This window comes from Phaethon aethereus, assembly GCF_964289735.1.
Source record: "Phaethon aethereus genome assembly, chromosome: 19".
Taxonomy (NCBI): domain Eukaryota; kingdom Metazoa; phylum Chordata; class Aves; order Phaethontiformes; family Phaethontidae; genus Phaethon; species Phaethon aethereus.
In genome coordinates this window covers 5,537,799-5,558,381 of record NC_138595.1, presented here as the reverse complement: position 1 = coordinate 5,558,381, position 20,583 = coordinate 5,537,799, and the positions used below count along the sequence as shown (strand labels likewise).

General features: G+C 61.0%; 2 protein-coding genes across 2 annotated transcripts in view; both read right to left on the bottom strand.

Annotated features, from left to right (window-relative positions):
* PHF12 (PHD finger protein 12) overlaps positions 1–7,906 on the bottom strand; it is a gene marked incomplete at its 5' end in the record, with an annotated part of 32,138 nt that extends 24,232 nt beyond the window's left edge. The window contains 2 exons of the mRNA XM_082008686.1: positions 7,341–7,522; positions 7,841–7,906. Coding sequence (XP_081864812.1) covers positions 7,341–7,522; positions 7,841–7,906 — 248 coding nt within the window. The remainder of the gene's footprint in view (positions 1–7,340; positions 7,523–7,840) is intronic.
* A 1,884-nt stretch (positions 7,907–9,790) lies between these two features.
* SEZ6 (seizure related 6 homolog) overlaps positions 9,791–20,583 on the bottom strand; it is a gene marked incomplete at its 3' end in the record, with an annotated part of 14,125 nt that continues 3,332 nt past the window's right edge. The window contains exons 2-17 of the mRNA XM_082008731.1: positions 15,446–16,012; positions 15,240–15,373; positions 14,158–14,350; positions 13,636–13,821; positions 13,393–13,561; positions 12,894–13,060; positions 12,618–12,812; positions 12,103–12,241; positions 11,822–12,018; positions 11,551–11,745; positions 11,277–11,468; positions 10,998–11,195; positions 10,862–10,900; positions 10,637–10,757; positions 10,453–10,555; positions 9,791–9,823 (exon numbers count right to left, since the gene is read on the bottom strand). Of these exons, the coding sequence (XP_081864857.1) occupies positions 9,791–9,823; positions 10,453–10,555; positions 10,637–10,757; positions 10,862–10,900; positions 10,998–11,195; positions 11,277–11,468; positions 11,551–11,745; positions 11,822–12,018; positions 12,103–12,241; positions 12,618–12,812; positions 12,894–13,060; positions 13,393–13,561; positions 13,636–13,821; positions 14,158–14,350; positions 15,240–15,373; positions 15,446–16,012 (2,828 nt within the window). The remainder of the gene's footprint in view (positions 9,824–10,452; positions 10,556–10,636; positions 10,758–10,861; positions 10,901–10,997; positions 11,196–11,276; positions 11,469–11,550; positions 11,746–11,821; positions 12,019–12,102; positions 12,242–12,617; positions 12,813–12,893; positions 13,061–13,392; positions 13,562–13,635; positions 13,822–14,157; positions 14,351–15,239; positions 15,374–15,445; positions 16,013–20,583) is intronic.

Here is a 20,583-nt window from a genome sequence, read left to right as displayed (position 1 = left end):
TGCTTTCTGCAGGGTTCAAAGTCGGTAATCTCCAGCTCCATCTAGTTTACTTCAAGTGACTCGTGCAGAGCAGACGTCAGCAGAAATAGGTTAGAGTTGGGTTCAGGCGCTAGATTTCCCCCAGCTGGCTGAGATGCTCTTTGCCTTTTGTACTTGAGATCTGATACACCAACTGGAAGAATGATTTATAGAATATTTTCTTCTTCATTTTTGGCTATAGGGAGCACTTACTCCATACCCTAAAAAGGTATGTAATTGCATTACAATTGATATCTGCCAACCCCTTTATAAAGGGAAGGTACAACACTTTTTACTCGGCTTACGGAGTGACCGGATACTACAGCATTCCTTCGAGGAAGCTGGGCAGACATCTAGCGAGCGGTAGAGTTGGAGGCAGCATAAACAGACTACTGTAAGAAAAAGCCAGCTCTGTCAATCCAACTGTGTCACAAAATCACAAGTTCAGCCAGTAACCTGACGTGGCAGGATGCTTTTTGCTTACACTTAATTCTTTCAAATCCAGTACATCATACCCCTATAACAAAGCCATATTAGAGTCTCAGATACATTAGCATTTTCACAAGTCCAAGCTTTCTTCCTGACTGGTTAAAAAAAAACCAAAGAGGTACAACCTTCTCACATGCGATTTGTATTGCAACAGACAGCACTCCCTAAATATTCAGACTTCGTAACACTTGCTTTCAGGAAGATATACCTCTTTCCTACCTGGAAGTAACTGCTCCCTTTCTTCACAGCAGATTCCTGCTATTTGCTACTGATGCAACGATTAATAAGGGCTCCAGAGCACAGGAAAAACTCAAGAAGCTGACACATACGAGTGAGTCAGTCTAGCAAGAAAAACAGTTTAACATCCACTTGTGTGGGTCAATAAACAGAAGTATTGATGTTAGTGCCTCCACTATGCAGAAAAACTGTTTTAGTATCAATGCTACAACTGAAATCTCAAATTGACTCAGTCTGTCCTACACAGGGAGACAGCCACGAGCCCTGCCCAACATGCAGGTGTTCTTCACACCACCACAACAGCACCTACAACCCAAGTCATAAAAGTCAGTTTCAGGGGGAAAATGCATGTCTGGTCCTGACTCCTGCTATAAATATACACCTCTGCTTTTAAAAATCTGTAGCTGAGGACAGTGTGGGGGCACTCCCCATCCGAGATGTCCTTCACACCCACTGTAACTCAAGTACAGCAGGATGTTAGACATGCTAATCCCAACTGCTTCCCATTTACAAACCCCACCTAAAGCAGCACTGAGAAATGGAGTGAGAGCGGGGAGAATTCCAACAGCATGATATGATTTTGTGTAATAAACACAGTAGTCCTCCCACTCCCAACTCTAAGATCCGCAGGCGGCTGTACGATCTTAACAGCACCGAGCTTGTATGTGATAAAAAGACACAAGGCAAGCTAAATGAAGGTGAATATATTTACAAGATAGTGCTAAGATCTCCATAACAAACAGCCATTAGCAGATTAGTATTATGAATCTAATCCAATTAAGAATTTCCTTTGCAAATGCCTGGAGGAGCTGGAATTCCTCTGGGAAGACCTTTCCACATTTTGAAAGGCTACCCTGAGTCACGCCTGCAGGTCTGACATACCAGGAAAGACCAGCTCCAGAGCAGCATGAACAAAGCCGTGAACCCCACCTTGAAGCAAGCTGCTGCATCCTACTGAACTTGAGGAGTAAACTCAAAAATGGACCCCGCAGCAGCACGAGAGAGAAAAAAAAGATAGACTTCTCGGTTCCACAAGTCCCAGTCAACATAAAACTGGCACTTTCCCAAGCAAAGGAACAAAACAGCGGAAAACTTTCCTTATTAGCAGTCTCGTACTGTGCCCTTTACACAGCTTCAGATCATTACCTATGTTTGACATAGCGCTAGTCCATACAGCAGCCATGTCTGAAGACAAAGCGTAACTTAAGCAGTTAAACATCCCCCTCCTTGACTTTGTCAGAATCCTAATGCCTTGCTCCTACCACTTTACACTGTTAACAACAGCAGCAGCAATCCACAGCTTGATCTGAATGCCCAGCTCTTGCCCACGCTGCAAAATCTGCTCATGCTCAGTTTAACATGAGCAACATGCATGCACACCCAGGTGAGAATTGTGGTTTGCAAGTCCCAAAGTTAGACTAGTTCATCAAATTTGTACTGTGAATGGTTTTCTGGTGTCCTCAGCTTAAGTTCGTAGATTTAGGCTGACCTTATCTGCCTTTGCCTCAAGAGATTTAAGACAAAATAAAGAGAGCGAAAGATCTCATTGGTACAACTTTGCTGAACAGAACTGCCAAGACTGATCATGTTACCACATCTGCAGACACATGCGCAGTGACCCTCCGCACTGAGGAACCAAGCCAGTGCTATTCCTTCCTTCTGGCTGAGGATTGAGACCATGCTGGCCCTAATGCTACCAAAATATCAGAAGCAAGGATACCTAAAAATAAAAGTTGTTGCTTTTAAAACAAAAAGTTTATTGTTTTAACAAACTATCAGTTAAGATAGATGCATTTAAATTAACGTCTGGAACAGAACAGCTTACTGTCTGATACTCACAGTGTAATTACATAAACATTAAAGTAGGTTTTTGCCAGTCATTTAATGTAAAAAACCAACACCACCAAACCCAGAAAGCCTGAAAATAAAAACTTTCTGCAGTTAAACTACAAGTTTTTTTTCAAGCTGTCAGAAGTGCCAGTGTGCAAGAGTCACTCCAACACATGTAATTCAACGTACTGAAACCCTGCTCCTCTGTAGTTCACTGTTAGGCCTGAAGTTAAGCCTCTCCAGCACCTTTCTGGACATCCTGCTACTCCATGCAGTGGCAGATGCTTCAGACCATTCAAAGTTTCACCTGAAACCCCCGAGGCAGCCAAAGATGCCCATTAAGGGAAGGATTAGCTGAGACAATAGACAGGCTAATGTTTCCCTCCCCTCAGAAATAATGGATATTTATATAAAAACCCCAAAGCTAGACCAAATGCCAAGATAAGGCAGGACATTTTAGACTTGAATAAGGTGGGGAAAGATTTATTGACGTCCTACCAGTCAAACACGACTTTTTTCCATTCTTTGTGCAAAGCACTTAACCTCTGTGACTCACAGAAAATATGCAAAACTCAGGGTCTACTTGTCTTTGCAGCTCTGTTACTCCAGTTCTTCGACAATAGCACTTTGGCAAAGACTGCCAAATCAGAAAGGAAATGGAGCCAAAGGCTCCAAATACAAACAAGAAGAGGCAAGCGTTGCAAAAAGTTTGATGGGGCTAGTAGGCCCCAGTAAGGATGCAGAGTACCTCTCCCAACACAGCTGCTGATCCAGCAGCTAAGGGAAGCCTTTTTACTGGGCAGTGCTACAAAACTGGTACTGTCTGTTCACCATAATGGGCAGCTGGTCAGCTTTAGGTAACTCGGGTCCCCTTGCCATGCTAGCAGTGCTTCATAGCCAGCAGCATGCGATTTCTAAGAAGGACTGAACAGCAGCGTTCAGCGAGGTTAGAGATTTTGGGCTCCTCCGACTGGCAGCGAGACTTTAAAAAAAAATAAAAAAGAAAAAACAAACGCAAAACTGTTCTGTGTTAGTTCTCCCTCCTGTTGTCACTCCCCTCCCCCAGCTTGTTAACTAAACTTTTCCTCTCCCAGGGATCTTTCTAATCCTTCAGCGAAGCTGTAATGAATTTGCAACATCAGTCACTTTGCAAAGCAACTTCAATGGGAATCAAGTTTACCATGAACTCAAGAAAATACAGGGAATTCTAACAATCACATAGCCAGAAGGAGGATATAAACAGGGAAGAAGAGCAGAAGTTCTGGAAAATTGGTTTTCAATCATGTAAAGAAGGAGCGTACACCATTCCTAGAGGCCTGGGTTAAGGCAGAATACCAGAACGAAAATGCACGCTGCACCATTACCCAAAGCAGCAGGTTATGGGCAAAGAGCATAACCAAAAGCAGACTTAGGAGCTAAACATCCTATGTTCTGTTTTCAAGAATTATTAAGGACAGAAAAAAAACCCCTCTCTGTAAATTCAAACCTGGAGTCAGTCACCTGACTATAATATTAATCCAAGTATGTTGAAATTAAGTATCTGGAAGAGATTTTACACTTTCCTGTACCGCTTCCACCAAGCCAGTTTATCTGCAGCCAAGCTCATAACCCTCCCGCTCCCACAGACTCTTACAGTACCTGTAGGAGTTTTACGCTGAACTAGCAATTCTGAAATGGAGTCGTGAGAAGAGCTGACACCCTGACAGATGAATTGGGAAGTCACAGCCACCCACATTAATTGAGGAGAGCAGTCGTTGCACAGCGTATCAACAAAACTTGTTATTTGCCATCAGAGATGTGTAATACTATCAGACTTGGAAAGTTTTCGGGGTTTTGGCCAAGTGCCTTCTGTTTTCTGCAGAAGACAACAGGTGTAAGTACTAAATTGTAGTTAAGACAAACTGCTGAAGTTTGAGAACCACGCACTTACCTAATGAAGTCAACTTGCTCGCTACAGGTTTAAACACCACGATACAAGAGAGCCTTCTCTACACAGGAAGAACAAAACTAGTTTATGCAACACTGAGCTGGGTTAACTCCTGGGTTTGTCTCCAGCCTACTGTGTGACTTGGGCTGATCACACCCTCGCCATTCATTTTCTTTTATAATATGGGGTCTTCTACACAGCTTTAATCAACTGATTACAAATCCTAGACCAATTAAGAGCTGCTGCTCTTTTTTTTTTTTTTTGCTATATTGATAATAAATACAACCTGGTACTAAAGCTTACAATAAATATTTAAAGAACAGGTAAGCTATTGACAGAATTCAGCTAGTATGCCCCAGCAATATATTTAAACTGCTATTCAAATGACTTAAAACAAGCATTGCATTACAACTGCTAGTCTTTAAGTAAAAAAAGGAGGCAGAAAGGAAGTTGCAAGTGCTGCCTTTATGCCTAAGTTTATATCCAGAACGGAAGTTTACTTTAAGAAAGATGTAGGAGGTGAAGGGAAGAAAACACAAACACAAAACCTGAGCATCCCTTCCAAACAACCTGGTTTGCTTGAAGGCCTTGGCTGAGCAGCAGAGAGAGGTCCACAAGCAGGGAGGCAGAACCAGGCCCAAGCCCAAGGCCTTTAGGCGAAGCCTATCCAGCAGCGTGCAGCTGGCCCGCTGCGCTGCTCCAGACCGTGCCACCTCCCACAGCAGTCTGGGCTACTGTCAAAATGATCACCTGAGAGATACCCCAGGAAAGGCAACAAATGAAGTGAGATTGTATAACCAGAATTTTCCCTTCCATTTCTGTTCTGAAGGGTGACTAGTTCGCCAAACATTTTTTAAAAATAATTATAATGCAACTAACTCAAGTACAGCCAAAGCTTTACGGATATCTGATTTACATGACTGTTTCCCACTAACTAGAAGAAACTTGCCAAATTAAGCCATGAAATTTAGCCAGATTTAGCCATGCACCGAGTGGTCTCATTTATGGTTAGGTTTAACTAGGATTCCGAGTCATCCAGGAAACTCTACAGCATTAGTCACAGCTCTTCCATCTCAGAACGTGAAGTTTTAGCCATCGCTCCAGCCTCACTAAGAGAAGGCTCAGGATGCATTTGGCACCACCTAAAAGCAAACACCGGGTTTTAAGCAACTACACCCAAAAGGAGAAAAAAACACCTTGAAATAAAGCTCAGCAAGAAGGCCGCACAAAAAAAAAAAAAATTAGCATCCTCCTAGTAAATATTAAGAGGATCTGCACTACCACCAGTAGCACTTCCTCAGGGTAGGAGGGATGATGTCATGGCTGCATGCTAAAGCATTGTCGGGTTCGTCTGGCTATACGCTGCTAACGGGACACTCCCTACAGAACTGTGACCACACAGTCAGTTTTTCTGCTATCAGCCATCAGTTTAATAAGTGTTCAGAGACCTGCAATTAGCATATAAACACAGTATAACCACCAAGCAAAAGAAGAAAAAAAAACACAACAGGAAAAAAAAAAGCAAAGAGGAGACAGCTGTAACAGAGTGGCAAACAAAGCTCCAAAGCATGAAAGAGAGAAAGGAATGTGGTTAAAAAAATCTCCCCTAAGGAAGAATACTCTGTACGCCCGAGCTCCAGCTGTTTGACTTGCCCCACTCCCTCCTCCACTCCATTATCCACTCTGGCTGCGCTAATTTAACACAAACCGCCCGCCTGCACGAACTGTTGAAGGGGAGATTGGGATAAGGCGGCCTCGGGTGTGTCTGGGCTCCTGGTGCAGAAAGGAAAAAACTTTGGGGCAGAAAGTTCAGGTGCCTTTGGCGGGTCGCTTTTTTAGGAAGCTAAGAGGGAAGGCGGCGAAGAGTCCTTCCCTGCTGCAGCCTCTACCGACTAGAGCTTTGCCACCACCTCCCCATGCACCTCGACTCCCACACAGCACCCAAATTTGCATGCAGAAAGATCTTCCTTTATCAACAAAGCCACCCAACTCCCAGCAAGAGGACCTGACTGCCCCCAGTTCACAGCAGTCACTCCCACGGATGAGACAAGCAGGTCTGAAGACTCAGGAAGAAGGGAAAAAAGGAGGGAAAAGAATAAACCCGGCCAATTCTAAAGTCTGGAGGCCTGGATTTCCACAAGGGAAGGTATTTTCACGTTTGAGATACTAGGGGAGCACTGCGAGGGTTTGGAAGTCATATATGCAGCCAAAATGGCGCTGAGAATAAAAATATAATTTAAAGGAAGGTCGCCATATTGTAAACAGTGAGGCAGGGAGACACAGAGACAGCAACCTCCATTATTCCCAGCAGCTGCAGCAGCACGGAAGCACTGGGAACGTCAGGCCTGGCGCGGGGACGCCACCGCCGCTTCCCCCCACCCCCGGCCAGAGCCCTCCGGAGCCCCCCCAAGCCATGCACCCTCAGAGAGGGGTGAGGAGGGGAAGTTACCCGCTCGGGGGGGGGGTGTGCAAGGCCGGGTAGGAGCAGCACCAAAGCAGCCAGGCCGCGCAGCCAGCCGCCTCGCTCCGCCGCTAGGCCTCTTGGCCGCTGCTCAGCACAGAAAGAAAGGAGGGTGGTTGGACCCCCATCCCCCAGAGGAAAGCAAGCGAGGGGAGCTTTTCACCTCGGCTGCTGTGGATTGGTCTCGGAGGGATGGACCCGAGTAGGGTTTGCACCACCTTTTTGTTCCTGCCTGCTAAACCTCGCTCCGTGACACCCCCACCCCCCCCCCGCAAGGCAAGGGACCTTAACGGGGAGCGGGAGGCGCTGGAGGGAGGGCGGGAAGGTGCTGCCGGACCAGGACAGCCAGACCCGGAGGGAGACAGCACCGAGCCTTACCAGCACTGGAGGTGGAAAGCAGCGGGGCAGTGATCGCAGCACAGCAGATCCCCTCCTTCCTTGCAGCTATCGCAGCTATCGTGGTTAGTGGCCCTGCCACTTCGCCGGGGCTCCTTCTCGGGCCTCCTGCTCTTCTTTTCCCCATCTTCGCTCTTGGGGGGAGCCAGGAGGGCTTGGATTTGCTGCACACGGACAGACAGAGACGGGCTCTGAGGGGCTGGGACGGACCCTGACCCCAAGTGCCCTTCTCCCGGCTGCCCACCGGCGGAGAGCGGCCCCGGGCTCGCGGGGGGGGCACGGGACGACAAGGCCTCGGCCGAGCCCGCCCCGCCCGCCGGGCCCGTGTCCGGGAGGGCCTCTCCCGGGGATTGGGCGAGCCGCCTCCGTCCCTCCGCACTTCCTTGTATGGCCACGGGGCTCCGGGGGGGGGTCCCTCGCCATTTTGCAGCCCCGTGGCCTCCCCGGTCGGGCCTGCCCCCCGCCGCGGCCCCGGGCCTCACCTCCATGAGCCCCCCAGAGGTGTCCAGGTCGTAGACGATCGTCTTGGTCTCCATCTTCTCCCACATTCATCCGGCCCGGGAGCGGCCCCGAGAGCCCCCCCCGGCGAGAGGGAGCGAAGCGGGGGGCGGGGGGGGGGGCGGCCCCTCAGCAGCGGCGGCGGCGGCTCCGCGTCGAGGGGGCGGCGGCGGGGGCGGGCGGGCGGCGGGGCCTATCCCACGGGCCGCTGCGGCTTGCCCGTCGTCCTCCTCCTCCTCCAGCCGGGCCCGGGGGCGGCTGCGGGGGTCCCCGCGCCCGCTGCCATGCCGCGCAAGGGGGGAGGGAGGGGGCGGCGCGGCCCCGCGCCCGCCGCCGCCGCACACGCACCGCGCACGCACCACACACAGGCGGTGCCGACGCTCGGGGCCCCGCCGCCGCCGTGCCGCCCGCGCACGCGCAGACCGCGCCCCGCCGCCGAGCCCCCCCCACCCCAGCGCCGCGCGCAGGCGCGGCCCTGCACCGCCGCCCCTCCCCCCCCCCGCCGCCTCCCGCTCCCGGCCCTGGCGCGGCGGGGGGGGGGAGGGAGGGGAAACGCACCCGCCGCCATTGCGCAGGCGCGACGCCGGCACCGCCCCCTCCCCCCGCGCCCGCCTCGCTCCGCCCCCTTCCCGCGCAGGCGCCTCAAGGCGCGGCGCAGGCGCGGGAGAGGCGGGGCGAAGGAGGGCGGCGCGCAGGCGCGTGGCTGCCGTCACGTTCCGGGGAGGGGGAGGGGGAGCGCGGCCGTGGGTGACGTCACGACGCAGGGCGGGGGGGGGCTGTGGGACCTCGCCCGCCAGCAGGGGGCGCGCGGCGAGCGGCGCTTCGGTGCGGAGGGGGCGTGTCCTGCTCGTGACGTCACGTCCACGGAGGCCACGCCTCTTAAAGCGGCATTGCCCCCTTCCCCCCCCCCCCGCAGAGTGTGCGAGGAGGGGGCGAGGGCGATGCCACGGGGGCGCTGTTTGGAGGCACAGGGATGCGGGAGGGCTCCAGGGCCAGCCGGTGGGTGGGGGTGCACCCCCATTCCGGGCTGCCCGGTCCTGCTGAGGAAGACGCCACCGCTTCTTCTAAAACACCGTTTTTTATTAATGAAACAACCAAAAGATGGGGGGTGGGATGTCCTCTCCAGACCGGGGGGTGGCGGCTGGGGCCGGGGCCGAGGCCACCAGCCCGGGCGGGACGCGGCGGGGGGCACAGCCATGCCTGGTGCCCCCCCGCCCACCCCGTCCCTCCGGGCTGGCGGCTCGGATCTGGCCCTGGCGGGGTGCCGGGACGCGCAGGGGGGGACACGCCGGTGGCAGAGGGGACGCCCCGGGGAGGGCGAAGCAAGCGGGGGGCCGGGGGGACGCAGCATGCTCGGGGCACAGTGGGGGGGACGACACACACGTCCCTGCGTGGCGGTGGTGGGAGACACGGGGGTGCAGGGGGTCCAGGGGTGCTGGGGGTGGCTGAGGGGTGGGGGGGCACCCCCATGGCGACCCAGGCCCCTTGCCACCCCTCCCTGGGGCCCTGCGGGGCATCCCACTGCCCCCTCCCCACTGCAGCCCCAGGGAGCGCTGTCCTTACCTCGGGGGTCCCCACTGCCCTGCTCCCCCTGCCCAGGTCCCTCCTCCGTCACAGGGGCTGAGGGGGGTCTGCTGTGCCCCTGGGGGGCCCGGGGAGACAGGATGGGGCCCGGGGACCCCCCACTGGCTCAGCACCCCATGAGCCCGGGGCAGGGGCTTGGGTGATAGCGGGGCTCAGGCAGACCCCACGGGAGTCCAGGTGGGTTGGGGGTGGCAGGGGGGTGGCCAGTGCCCAGGTTGCTCCCAGCAAGCGCTCGGCTTGAGTCTCCTTGGGAGAGGTGTGCCCCATGCCGGGGGCCAGCAGGCACGGGGGGGCCCGGGAGGGGTGGCTGTGGCGCCCAGCTCCACGCTGCCCACACCTAGATGGACACCTCATACTCCCTCGTCTCCTGCAAAGAAAACAGACTGCGAGGGGTTGGACACTCGGCGGTGCGATGGGGTGTCCGGGACAAGGATGGGGCATCTCCCACCCCACAGAGCCACGGGGACACATCCCAGACCGTGGATGGCCCCGGGGATGCGTGTCCCATCCCATGTGTTGTCCCCCAGATGGATGTCCCAGATGATGTGTAGTCCTTTGATGCATGTCCCATCCCACACGTCATTCCTGGATGGTTGCCCCAGCTGATGTGTGGTGCCCGGACGGATGTGCCATCCCATGCCTGATCCCTAGATGGATGTCCTACCTAACGCCTGGGCCCCGGGGTGACTGCCCTAGCTGATGTGTGGTCTCTGGCTGTGTGGCCCATCCCATGCGTGGTCCCTAGATGGATGTCCATCTGGTGAAGGGTCCCAGCACGGATGTCCCATCCCATACACGGTCACTAGATGGTTGTCCCATCCCGTGAACAGTCCCTGGATGGCTATTCCATCCCACATACAGTCCCTGGATGGATGTCCTATCTAATGCATGGTCCCTGGAACGCATGACCCCATCCCACCCCACACAGAGCCCCTAGCACACATGGCCGATGTGACGCAGGGTCCCTGGGGTGCCCAGCCCCAGCCGGGCGGGCGTGGGGGCCAGTACTTACTCCTGTCTCATAGGTGGGGTTGTCAAAAGCCGACTCCACGGTGATGTGGTCATAGGGGTGGGAGCCGGTGAGGGGCAGCTGCAGGGCCGGCTTCCCCTGGAGCCTGTGGGGAGAGGGCAGCTGGGGCGGGGGCAGGGGGGGTGTGGGGACCCCATGAGGTGACGAGGGCCACCCGGACACTCACTTGGAGAAGTAGAGGTAAATGCCCCCGATGAGCAGGGCCACCACCAGCACGGGCAGGAAGACAGCGATGGCGACGTTGGTGCCCTCCAGTGCCGTTCCTGAGGGCACAGCCTTGGCCACGGCTGCCCGGGAGAGTTGGGGGCTCACCGAGGGGGCACCCCATATCAGCTGCACCCCTGGGTGCCCATCTGCACCCCAGGCTGCCCCGGCAAACCCTTGCCCTTACCGTCCAGGTTGCGGTTGCTGTAAAACTCATCGTAGGAGGCTGGAGGGGGTGGGAGAAAGAAGCCGGTATCAGCGGCGAGAAGTGGGGTGCCAAGCGGTGCTGGTGGGGTGCCAGGGTTGGGGGGGGGTCCTCTCACCTGCCTTGCAGATGGGAGGTGAGCCGCTCCAGCGCGACGGGTGCCCGGGCAGGCAGCGCAGGCTGCCCTCGCCCAGCAGCGCCCGGCCGGCGCCGCAGGAGAAGCGTAAGGTGGTTCCCGCTGGGTACAGCCGCCGCTCGGGGCTCTGCCGCCCGCCTGCCGGCACGCCGGGGTTGTGGCAAGGCTCGTACATCTCCGCTGCAGGGCACAGGGGCACAGTCGCATCAGCACCCACCACCAGTTCAGGGGATGTGCCCAGGGAGGGGGTGCCCGACTCACGGATGCACTTGGGGAGACGGTCACTCCACTTGGGTCCCCCCGCGGCGCGGTCGTGGCAGGTGAGGGTCCCGGTGCCCGCCAGGACGTACCCCTTGTCGCAGACGTACTGCACGGTGGCTCCCACTGGGAACTTAGGGCTGGAGACCACCCTGCGGCTGTGCTCGGCGTCCCCGGGGTCCCGGCAGGAGGTCACTGCAGGTGGCAGGGACTGGTGGTGACGGCGGCTGCCAGGGACGTGCCATGGGGCAGCGGGACACTGGCGGGCAGCACTCACCCCGCTCGCAGGAGGGCAGGTCGCCGCTCCATGTCAGGTCCCAGTGGCACATCAGGAGGTCAGTGCCAGCCAGCTGGAAGCCGGGGTAGCAATGGTAGGTGACCACAGTGCCATGGAGCAGCTCCGGCTGCGAGGACGTCTTCCAGCCGTTGGCGATGTCCGGCAGCTCGGGGCAAGTGTCGTTACGGGGGACCTCTGTGGGGACAGCGGGGTGAGCGGGGTGGCGGGGACACTGGGAACACTGGGGACATCATCCCACCGTGGGGCTCACCGGAGAAGTGAATGACGAAGCCTTGCCGATACGCGAAGGCGCTGGCGCCCGGGTCAGACTGGAACTGGATGGTGACATCAGCGGTGGAGGCGTAGAGCTTGAAGCGGCCGCGGGCACCCGTGTACTGGCCCAGGATGCGCGCCGTCAGGTCGTCCCCATCGTAGAAGGTCAGCACATCCCCCGCACCCAGCCGCAGCCTGGGGCGGCGGGGCCGTGAGGGCGGGGGGCACGGGGAACCCCCCACCCCCCCAGCCCCATCCTGCAGCCATCCCCGCACTCACACACGCACGTCCAGCATGACGCGCTTGTCCTCCTCCACGTGCAGCCCCCAGATGCAGTCCTGGCCCTTGCCGTACGCCTCCGGCCAGTTGGGCGACAGCACCACGCCGGCCGCGTCCGTCAGCTCCCCGCTGCACACCGCTGCGGGCGCACGCCGTGCTCAGCACCGCCGCGGGGGCACCCGCCACCCAGTGTCCAGCACCTCCTGCAGCCCCCCAGCTCCAGCACTCACTCCAGCATCCCAGCTGCAGCTCAAGCACACACCACGGTATGGTTGCTCCAGCACCCGTTGTAGCCCATCCCTGTCTCCAGCACCCACAGCAACCCCCAACTCCAGCACCCTCCATCCCGTTGGCTCCGGCTCCCACCATGTCCCTCAGCTCCAGCACGCACCACAGCACGGTGGCTCCAGCATCCCCAGAAATCCCCAGCTCCAGCACCCACAGCACCCTCGGACACTGGCACCCGCTGAACCCCCAGCTCCAGCCCCACCTGGCCCCCCGGTCCTGGCACCCACCGCGGCATGCCGGCTCCGTCTCGTTCCACTGTGGGTCACTGGGGTCAACACACTCGATGATGGTGGAGCCCTGCTCCAGCGTGTAACCGGGGTCACAGCTGAACTCCACTGTGGTGCCCACAGGGTAACGGGGGTTGCTGGCCGTGAAGTTCCCATACTTGACGAAGGGCTCGTAGCAATGCCCCTGCTCGAAGGCTGTGGGCACAGGGGCGAAGGTCTGCGGGGGCCCGGAGGGCACAGGGATGCCTGGATGCCCCCCTAGCCCCAGCCCCATACCCTCGTAGCGCAGTGCCATGCCCGCAGCGGCCCCGCTGCTGTCGGTGGTGAGCTCCACGAAGAAGTGACGCCCGGTGCTGAGCAGCCCCTCAATGGGCAGGTACTCCACCTCATAGGAGTCGTACACTGGCGGTGCCTCCACGTTGTTGCCGTTGCGGATAATGAGCCTGCCAAGGCACGGCAGGGGCAGGGTGCTGTGCTGGCCACGGCCAACAGCACCCATTCGTGGGCATGGATGGTAGCACCCAGCCCCAGCCATGGCCAACAGCACCCATCCTTGAACATGGTGAATGGCACCCACCCTTGTGCATGGCCAGCAGTATCTTCCTTGAACATGGCCAGCAGCACCTATCCTTGACCATGGCCAACGCTCATGGCCAGTGACACCCATCCTGGAACATGGCCAACAGCACCCATCTTTGGACATGGCCCTGTGCCTGGTGCAGGGCTGCCCCAGGGCTCCCCACCCTCCCAACGCCCCCCTGCCCTGGGGCCAAACCTGTCATCATCCTCTGCCAGGGAGACCTTCTCAAAGTGGAGGTGCAGGCGGTGGCCAGCGGGTGCCTCCAGCAGCCAGTGGCATGTCAGGTTGTTGCTGTAGTTCCCAGGGAAGCCGGGTGAGATGATGCGTCCCACCGTGGCGTTCCGGACCACCCCGCCGCACGCCGCTGTGGGAGAGGGAGTGTCAGTGGCCAGCTGTGCCGCTCCAGCTGTGCCGCGTCCCGCCGGTGCCGGTGCTTACCGAGGCAGAGGGGCTCACGGGCGCTCCAGAAGGGGCGGGTGGCGTTGCGGCAGGTGAGCCGGTGGGCGCCCTGCAGCTGGTAGCCGGTGGCGCAGTGGAAGCGGGCATCCCCGCCGGGGTGCAGGCTGCTGACCGAGACCTCCCCGAAAGCCGGCCGTGCCGGGAAGGGGCAGCTCAGCAGGTAGGCTGGGGGCAGGTGGTGGCGTTACTGGTGGGGGGACAGACCCCCTTGGGTCCCAGCCCGTCCCACACCCAGCACCCCCCTCCCCAGCATCCTGGAAGCACCTGGGTGCTGCAGGGCTGCGTGACACGGTGCCTATCGCTGCCGGTAATGATGCTAAATGAGCCCGTAATCGCTCACGCCAATTAACTCTCCATTAACATTCTTCACCCGGTTGGTGCCCGCTTAACCCGCCAGCGGCACAGATTAGCTCTGCCTCGCGTCGCCACCCTCCGAATTAGTGCCGTGCCCCCCGGGGGGGTACCGGGCTGTCCGTGCCGGCGGTGGGTGCCGCCCTGTACCTTGGTAGTGGAAGCGGTAGGAGCCGGGGCTGGGGGGCCGGGGGCTCTGGAAGCGGAGGGTGAGGAGGTTGGCGGGGCTGCGGATGACCTGGCCCCGCAGCAGGAAGGACTCGTTGGCCAGGAGGGTGGGCTCCAGGCCCCCCACGCCCTCCACCGTCAGCGTCTCCCCTTCCGCCAGGCTGATGTTCTGCACCTGCGGGGGACGGCCAGGCGTCACCGCCCCGGCACCTCCCCGGCACCCGGCTCGGAGCCGGTCCTCGGGTGGCTTGCCCGCGGTCGATAGCACGCTGGAGCTTGTCTGCGCGGGGCAGCACCTTGCAAGCTTTGTCAGCAGCGCCATGAATCATCCCGCCACACGAAAAGCGGCGCGGCCCAACCGGTGGCTCCGCCGGAGCACCGCGGCACAGCCGGGCCCGCACCGACAGCCCCGCCGACGGCCGGGCGTGCGCTCCAGCGCTCCGGAGCGATTTGTTATTAACGATGTTAATTAAGCGGTGCTGCGCGGTGATGAGCGGCGGCACTGGTGAGCGCTGCTGCGCGAGGAGGAGCAGCAGGGGCCGACCGCGGAGCTGCTGCCTCCCGCTCACCGCCGGCATTCGGCGCGCCGCGGTGCTGCCCCACGGCGGCTCAGGCGGTTGGGCCGGGCAGACGCGGGGACGCACGGCCACGTGCTGCTGACGGGAGCGGCACGCGGCCTCGGCGCCGCGGGAGCTGCTGCCAGCCTCTGCTCCCGGCAGATGGGCGCCGGGTTTTCCGGGCTCTGCACCGCGGCGTCACGCCTGCCGGCGTGGCTTGTGCCTTCTCCATCAGTGCTTCGGTAATTAAATCCCACACCGCTTCTTCTCTGGTGGGTGCCAGCCGCAGCAGCTGGCAGACGTGGGGCACCCTGCCAGCCCGCGTCCCCTCCCCGGGGCCTGGGGGTGGGCGATGCCCTGCGCCGGCTCTCCCGGCTCGGGGACACGGGGACGGGGACAGGACCGCCTGTTTGCTGCGTCCCGCAGAGCCGCGGCACGGAGCAGGGGATGGGCCGCGCCTGCCTGCGGGCACTTGGCACACGATCCCGCCCGCAGCCCCCGGCTCACCTTGAGCTCCACGCCGTAGCCGGGGTAGACGGAGACGGTGTAGGTGCAGTCCAAGCTGCCATCGTAGGGGACACCGGCCGGCTCCGGGGACACCAGCCAGCCCTCGGGGCCCCCCAGCGTCCGGTTGCAGGGGGCTGGCAACAGAAGAGACCCCGGCTCAGCCTCGCTTCACCCCAGCTCCCCCCGGCTCCCTCCCCGGCGCTCACCTGGCCCCTGCAGCGTGGTGACGGTGGTGGTGGTGATGGTGGAGGTGGTGGTGGTCCCCTCCTCATCCCTGGGGGCTGCGGCAGCCCCGGTGCGGGGTCCCAAGGATGTGCCGGGTGTGGCAGGTGCCTGGCTGGGGGACACGGGGCTCGACTCCGGCACCCCCCACGAGGGGTCGGCCGCCGGCACGGCCCCCCACGCCTCCCGCCATGGCCCGGGGCGCCCCGCTGGCGTCGTCAGTGGGTCGGTGGGGAAGGCGGCCCTGGGCAGGGCGGGGGTGCGCGGGGGGGGCTCAGGGGCTGGGGGTCCGGGGTCCGGCTGGAGGGCGCTGGCAGGCAGGAGGGGGCCAGGGCCAGCGGGCAGGAAGGGTGCCTGGCCCAGGTAGTCCTTCTTCAGGAAGGCTTCGTGCAGCAGGTCCTCCAGCAGCGGGTGGTGGTTGAGGAGCTTCAGCGTGGGCGCCGTGCTCACGAAGCGAGCCTCCGCCTCGCGCTGCGCCGGCGTGGGCAGCGCCGTTGGCTCCCCTTCGGCCTCGGCGCTCTCCCCGGCTTTCCTCGCCAGCCCGTTGAAGCCTGGGGGGAGGAGAGAGTGTGGGGTTCTGGGGACCTGTGGACCGATGTTGCATCATGGATTGATCCTCTGCCACGGACCAGTGCTACGCCACGGGCTGATGCAGCACCCGGGACCAGCCCTTGGACGGGGACCGGGGCTGCGCCAGGGACGGATGCGGCACCGGGGGCCAAGACCTCAGCGTGGACCGAGGCTTCACCATGGGCCGGTGCTGCCCCAAGGACTGACGCTTCCCGGCGGGCGGATGCTGCACCGCAGCCAGGACCGCAGACAAGCGCATCCCCCACATGCAGCAGAGCCCTGCCACACCTCTCCCTGGTCTGCCCGCCACCGAGGCAGCCCAGGTGATTAAGCCCTGGCTAATTAACCTACAGCTGCAGCTTGTACCACGTTAAGGGTGCCCACCAGGCACTGGTCCTGGTGACAGCTTGTCCCTCTCTGTGGAGGTGGCCGTCCCGTGCCAAGGGTCCCCCAGGACCCCGCGTCCTCGCGGTGTGGGCGTGCAGGTGATTGCCGTGGTGGCCGTGACTGGCTGCACCGGGTGTGCCACCTGAGCCCAAATGATGGGCCCCAGCTCCAGGCCACTAGTGCAATGAGTCTGCGAGAACTCAGCTTCTCTTCAACCATCTGCCAGCCAGGCTACCCCCAGCGACGTCAGTCTGCCAGGGACCCCCGCCCCTCCGACCTTCCCCACCTCCCACCTCCGGCCACGGGGACCCCCCCCAGCCACGGCTCCCTGGCCCTGCCGTGCATTAACCCCTGAGCAAATCCCCAGCGTGCCCACCACAGCCGTTTACAGCCTTTAGACAAAAAAAAAAAAGAATTTAATCAGCTCTAATGAGCCACCCAGCACTTCTCCCTGCCAGATCCGGCACCACGCAGTCCCCTCTCCCGGGGGACTCATCTCCCCGGCCCCACCGTGCCACGGCCGGGGCAATGCCACGGCAGCGGGGATGCCACAGCGGCACCCAGCATCCCTCCGCGGCCCGGTGCGGGGTGCGAGGCCGTGACAGCACATGGGCACGTCTTGCTGCTGCGCACAGGCGCTGATGACACGATACTGCCAATTACCGGGTAATTATACCGATCCGTAGCAGGGCAGGGCCCTGCGAAGATTAATTACTCTGCGACTACCACTTTTAAGGGACTATTAAGAGACATTAGCTCGGGCGAGCGGTGTGGGGGGAGCCGCTGGGTGCTGCCGGGCGTCCCCACCACCCCACCACCCACCCCGTGTCCCCACTGCCCCGGGACGGTGCCGATGCCCCGGGCATGGCAGCATGGTGTGGAGGCGAGCGCCCGGCCACACCAGCTCCGAAAGGTTCACTTTGCCCCCCAGCAAGGCCAGAATTATTTTTTAATAGGATCCATTTATTAGAACATAAAAGTTAATGAGTTTATATTGAAGGGCGCCAAAATCTCTTTTAGGCTTTAATAGCAGATTAGTGCTCGGGGCCGGGCCCTGTGCCACCGCGGCCGCCCCACGCAGCGAAGGCTGGGGCAGAGGTGTCCACCCCAACCCCCTGCACCCCCCTGCCCACGGTCTCAGCTGCCCGGGGTGCTGGGGAGCACGGTGATCCCCACCGGGGCTGCTGGGTGAGGCCAGACCCCACAGCAAGGCTCCTACAGCAGGTCCCACCCGGGTGCTGTGGCACCCGGGGCTGGGCAGTGCCTGGGCACCGGGCGCTGCGCTGGGCTCTGCGTGGTGCTCTGGGTACCACGGGATGCTCCTGGCACCGGGGATTGCTCAGCACCGGGGATGCTCTTGGTCCTTGGGGGATACAGGGTGCTCGGGGCACCGTGGGAAGGCAGCGGGGTACCCAGATATTGCCACCCGTGGATTAGAGCCTCCACCTCCACGGATGTCTCTAAGCAGCTTATCTCTAGTGACCGTGCCACAGCCGCGTCCCCCCCGCGTCCCCAAGGTGACCAGGGGCTGATGACAAGGACCCTGCTACCCAGCACCCACCCCTCCAGGCCCTGGCACCCAGCAGGGACCCCCCAGGGCTCAGGGTGGGCAGAGACCCTTGCGAAGGGGCCGTCAAGTCACTACCGGGGACCCTTGGCACGAGCGGCACGTGCCCGCAGCCGCGGCTGGGCCAGAGTCCTAATCCCTCGCACTGGCTTTGCTGGGCAGGAGTCTGTTAATGGCGGCTGGGAGCCGGGGAGCCACCAGAGACTAATCCGGCGGCGGCGGGCGGCCACCCCCCCAGCGGGAATCAATGCCGCCTGCTGTCACAAATAAATAAATAAGGTGGCACGTGGCCGCCCAGCGAGCGCCGATCGATGCCGCCTGCCAAGAAAGCAATAACACGGCGCCCGGCTCAGCGGAGGGGACAGGGCAGGCCCTCGGCCGCCCCGGGAGCATCAGGGCCCCGTGGCACGGTGGGGCGGCGTGCCTCAGTTTCCCCATCTGTAGCAGGGAGCTGGCAGCCTGGGCAGGCAGGAGGTGCAGGCAGCAGGGTCCCTGGCGCAGGGGCAGAGCAGGGGTTTGGGGCTTGCACGAGTCCAGGTTTATTTTCCAATTTAAAATCCAATCTGGCTCTGCCCCTGTGGCCGGGGCCGGCAGCCGTGATGGATGAGCTGTCAGGCAGCCGGCGCCACGCTCCCCCACCCGTGGCCCCCGTGGCCCCCAGCCCCCGCGGTGGGCACAGAAGGGACGACGTGCCCGGTCCCCACCCCTGTCCCCTGCCTCCGGGGGGGAAGGCCCCGTGGGTAGGAGCAGGCAGGGAACGAGGATGGGTGCAGGCAGCGGGTGGGCAGGTGTAGGCAGCGTGAGAGTACAGGCAGTGTCAGGATGCAGGCAGGCGTGGGTGGGTGGTGCAGGCAGGGATGGGTGGGTGCAGGCAGCGGGTGGGCAGATAGGCGCCAGCAGGAGCGGGTGGGCGAGCGCAGGCAGGCGCACGCAGACGGTGTGAGGGTGCAGGCAGGGGCAGGCAGGGTGGGCACAGGCAGGTCCGTGCAGCCGGCTCCCCACCACGCGGCCCTGCTCCCCGTGCTGCCCAGCCGACACCGCTGCCGCGCAGCCCACCCTCCGGCACCCGGCGCGGCGGGCCGGGCACGCCCCTGGCACCAGCTGGCACCCACGTCCTGCCGCCCCGTGGCCTCCTCCGCCCCGGCACCACCAGCGAGCCCAGATGCCCACGGCCCAAGCCGGGGCTGCCGGAGCGGCCAGGGAGGGGACCCAAGGGGCTGCCCCGGTGTCTGGGGACACCACCGCCGAGTGCGGCCGCCGGCCCCGGCGGCTGCCGGAGGAGCCCGGCTTTAATATTCATGGCGGCGCTGGCGGGGAAGCGTTTGACCTTGTATGTTTTGCGATTCTCCTTGAATTGAACAGTCATTTACCCGCTGACACATGTCACATGTCGCCGCAACCGGTTCCCTGGAGCATCGCGGCGGCAGCGGCCGAGCGCCGGCTGACATACCAAACGCCGATCCCCGGGCGCCACCGACACCGGCTGGGCATGAGGGCAGACCCCGGCGCGCAGCGGGGTGCCCATCCCCCGGGGCTTGCTCCCTCCCCACCCGATGGGTGCCGTGGGGCGCCGGCAGTGCCCCCGTCCCCTCCTCGCCGCCCACGGCCGGTGTGATCCCGCTTCCCCCGCTCTCCCTGCGGAGCTAATGCATTTGTACAGCGATTTCCCTGAGCAGCAGCGGTGATAAATTGCATGTCTGCTGCTATTTCAGACCCGAGCGCTGGAGCCGCGCCGTGCCACGATCCCCTTCCCCGTGCTGGCAGCTCCCGAATCAGCCCCCCCAGCCCTGCATCAGGATCCCCTGCGACAGAGCCCCCAGCCCCTGGGCAGCACCCCACTCTGTGCCACCCCGGGGTGCCCACGGCACGGGTGCCGGCCCCCCATGGGGCTCTGTGCCAGCTCCAGGCTCCCCCGGGACCCAGTACTGTTCACTGCCCTGGGGCACCCAGCGTAGCAGAGGGTCCGCAGGGCACCCCTGGGTGCCAGGGGTGCCTGCCCGGCGCAGGGCGGGAGGCAGGCAGGGAGAGCACAGCCACACTGCCCTCCCGGCTCCCCTTCCCTCCGCCCGTTGCCAGCCACAGTAATTGAAATCCGGTGGCAGTAGGCGAGTGAGAGCTGCTTGTCGGGCTCGTGTTGGGCTGCTCAGCCATGTCATCTTCCCCGCAGACACCGTTCCCTCCCAGCGGGCGGGAAGCTCCCGCCGGAGCTGCATCCCGGCTGCCCCCGGCACCCACCTTTGCCCCCCTGGGAATTCAACGTGAGCACCCCCTTGCCAGCAAAACCCCCCACCCTGCCCCGTCACCGCTTTTCGTGTCGGATAACCCATCCCGTTCTGGAAGCCACCAAGGGCTGATGCTATGGCCATGTCCCCCCTCCGCTGCCACCCCCCAGGGACCCGCGGCAGCTGGGGACCACCAGAGCCCGCCCTGCCCAGACGTCGCCCGCACGTATGGCCCAGCGCTGGCTGATCTGGCATTTCAAGCACCTCTCTCCATTTTCGCAGGGTCACAGCGGCGCTCTCGTGGCTGATTAATATTTGATCCTTTCAGCACAGCTCGTTACTGCATTTAAATTATATATGTAATAACCCCCACTGG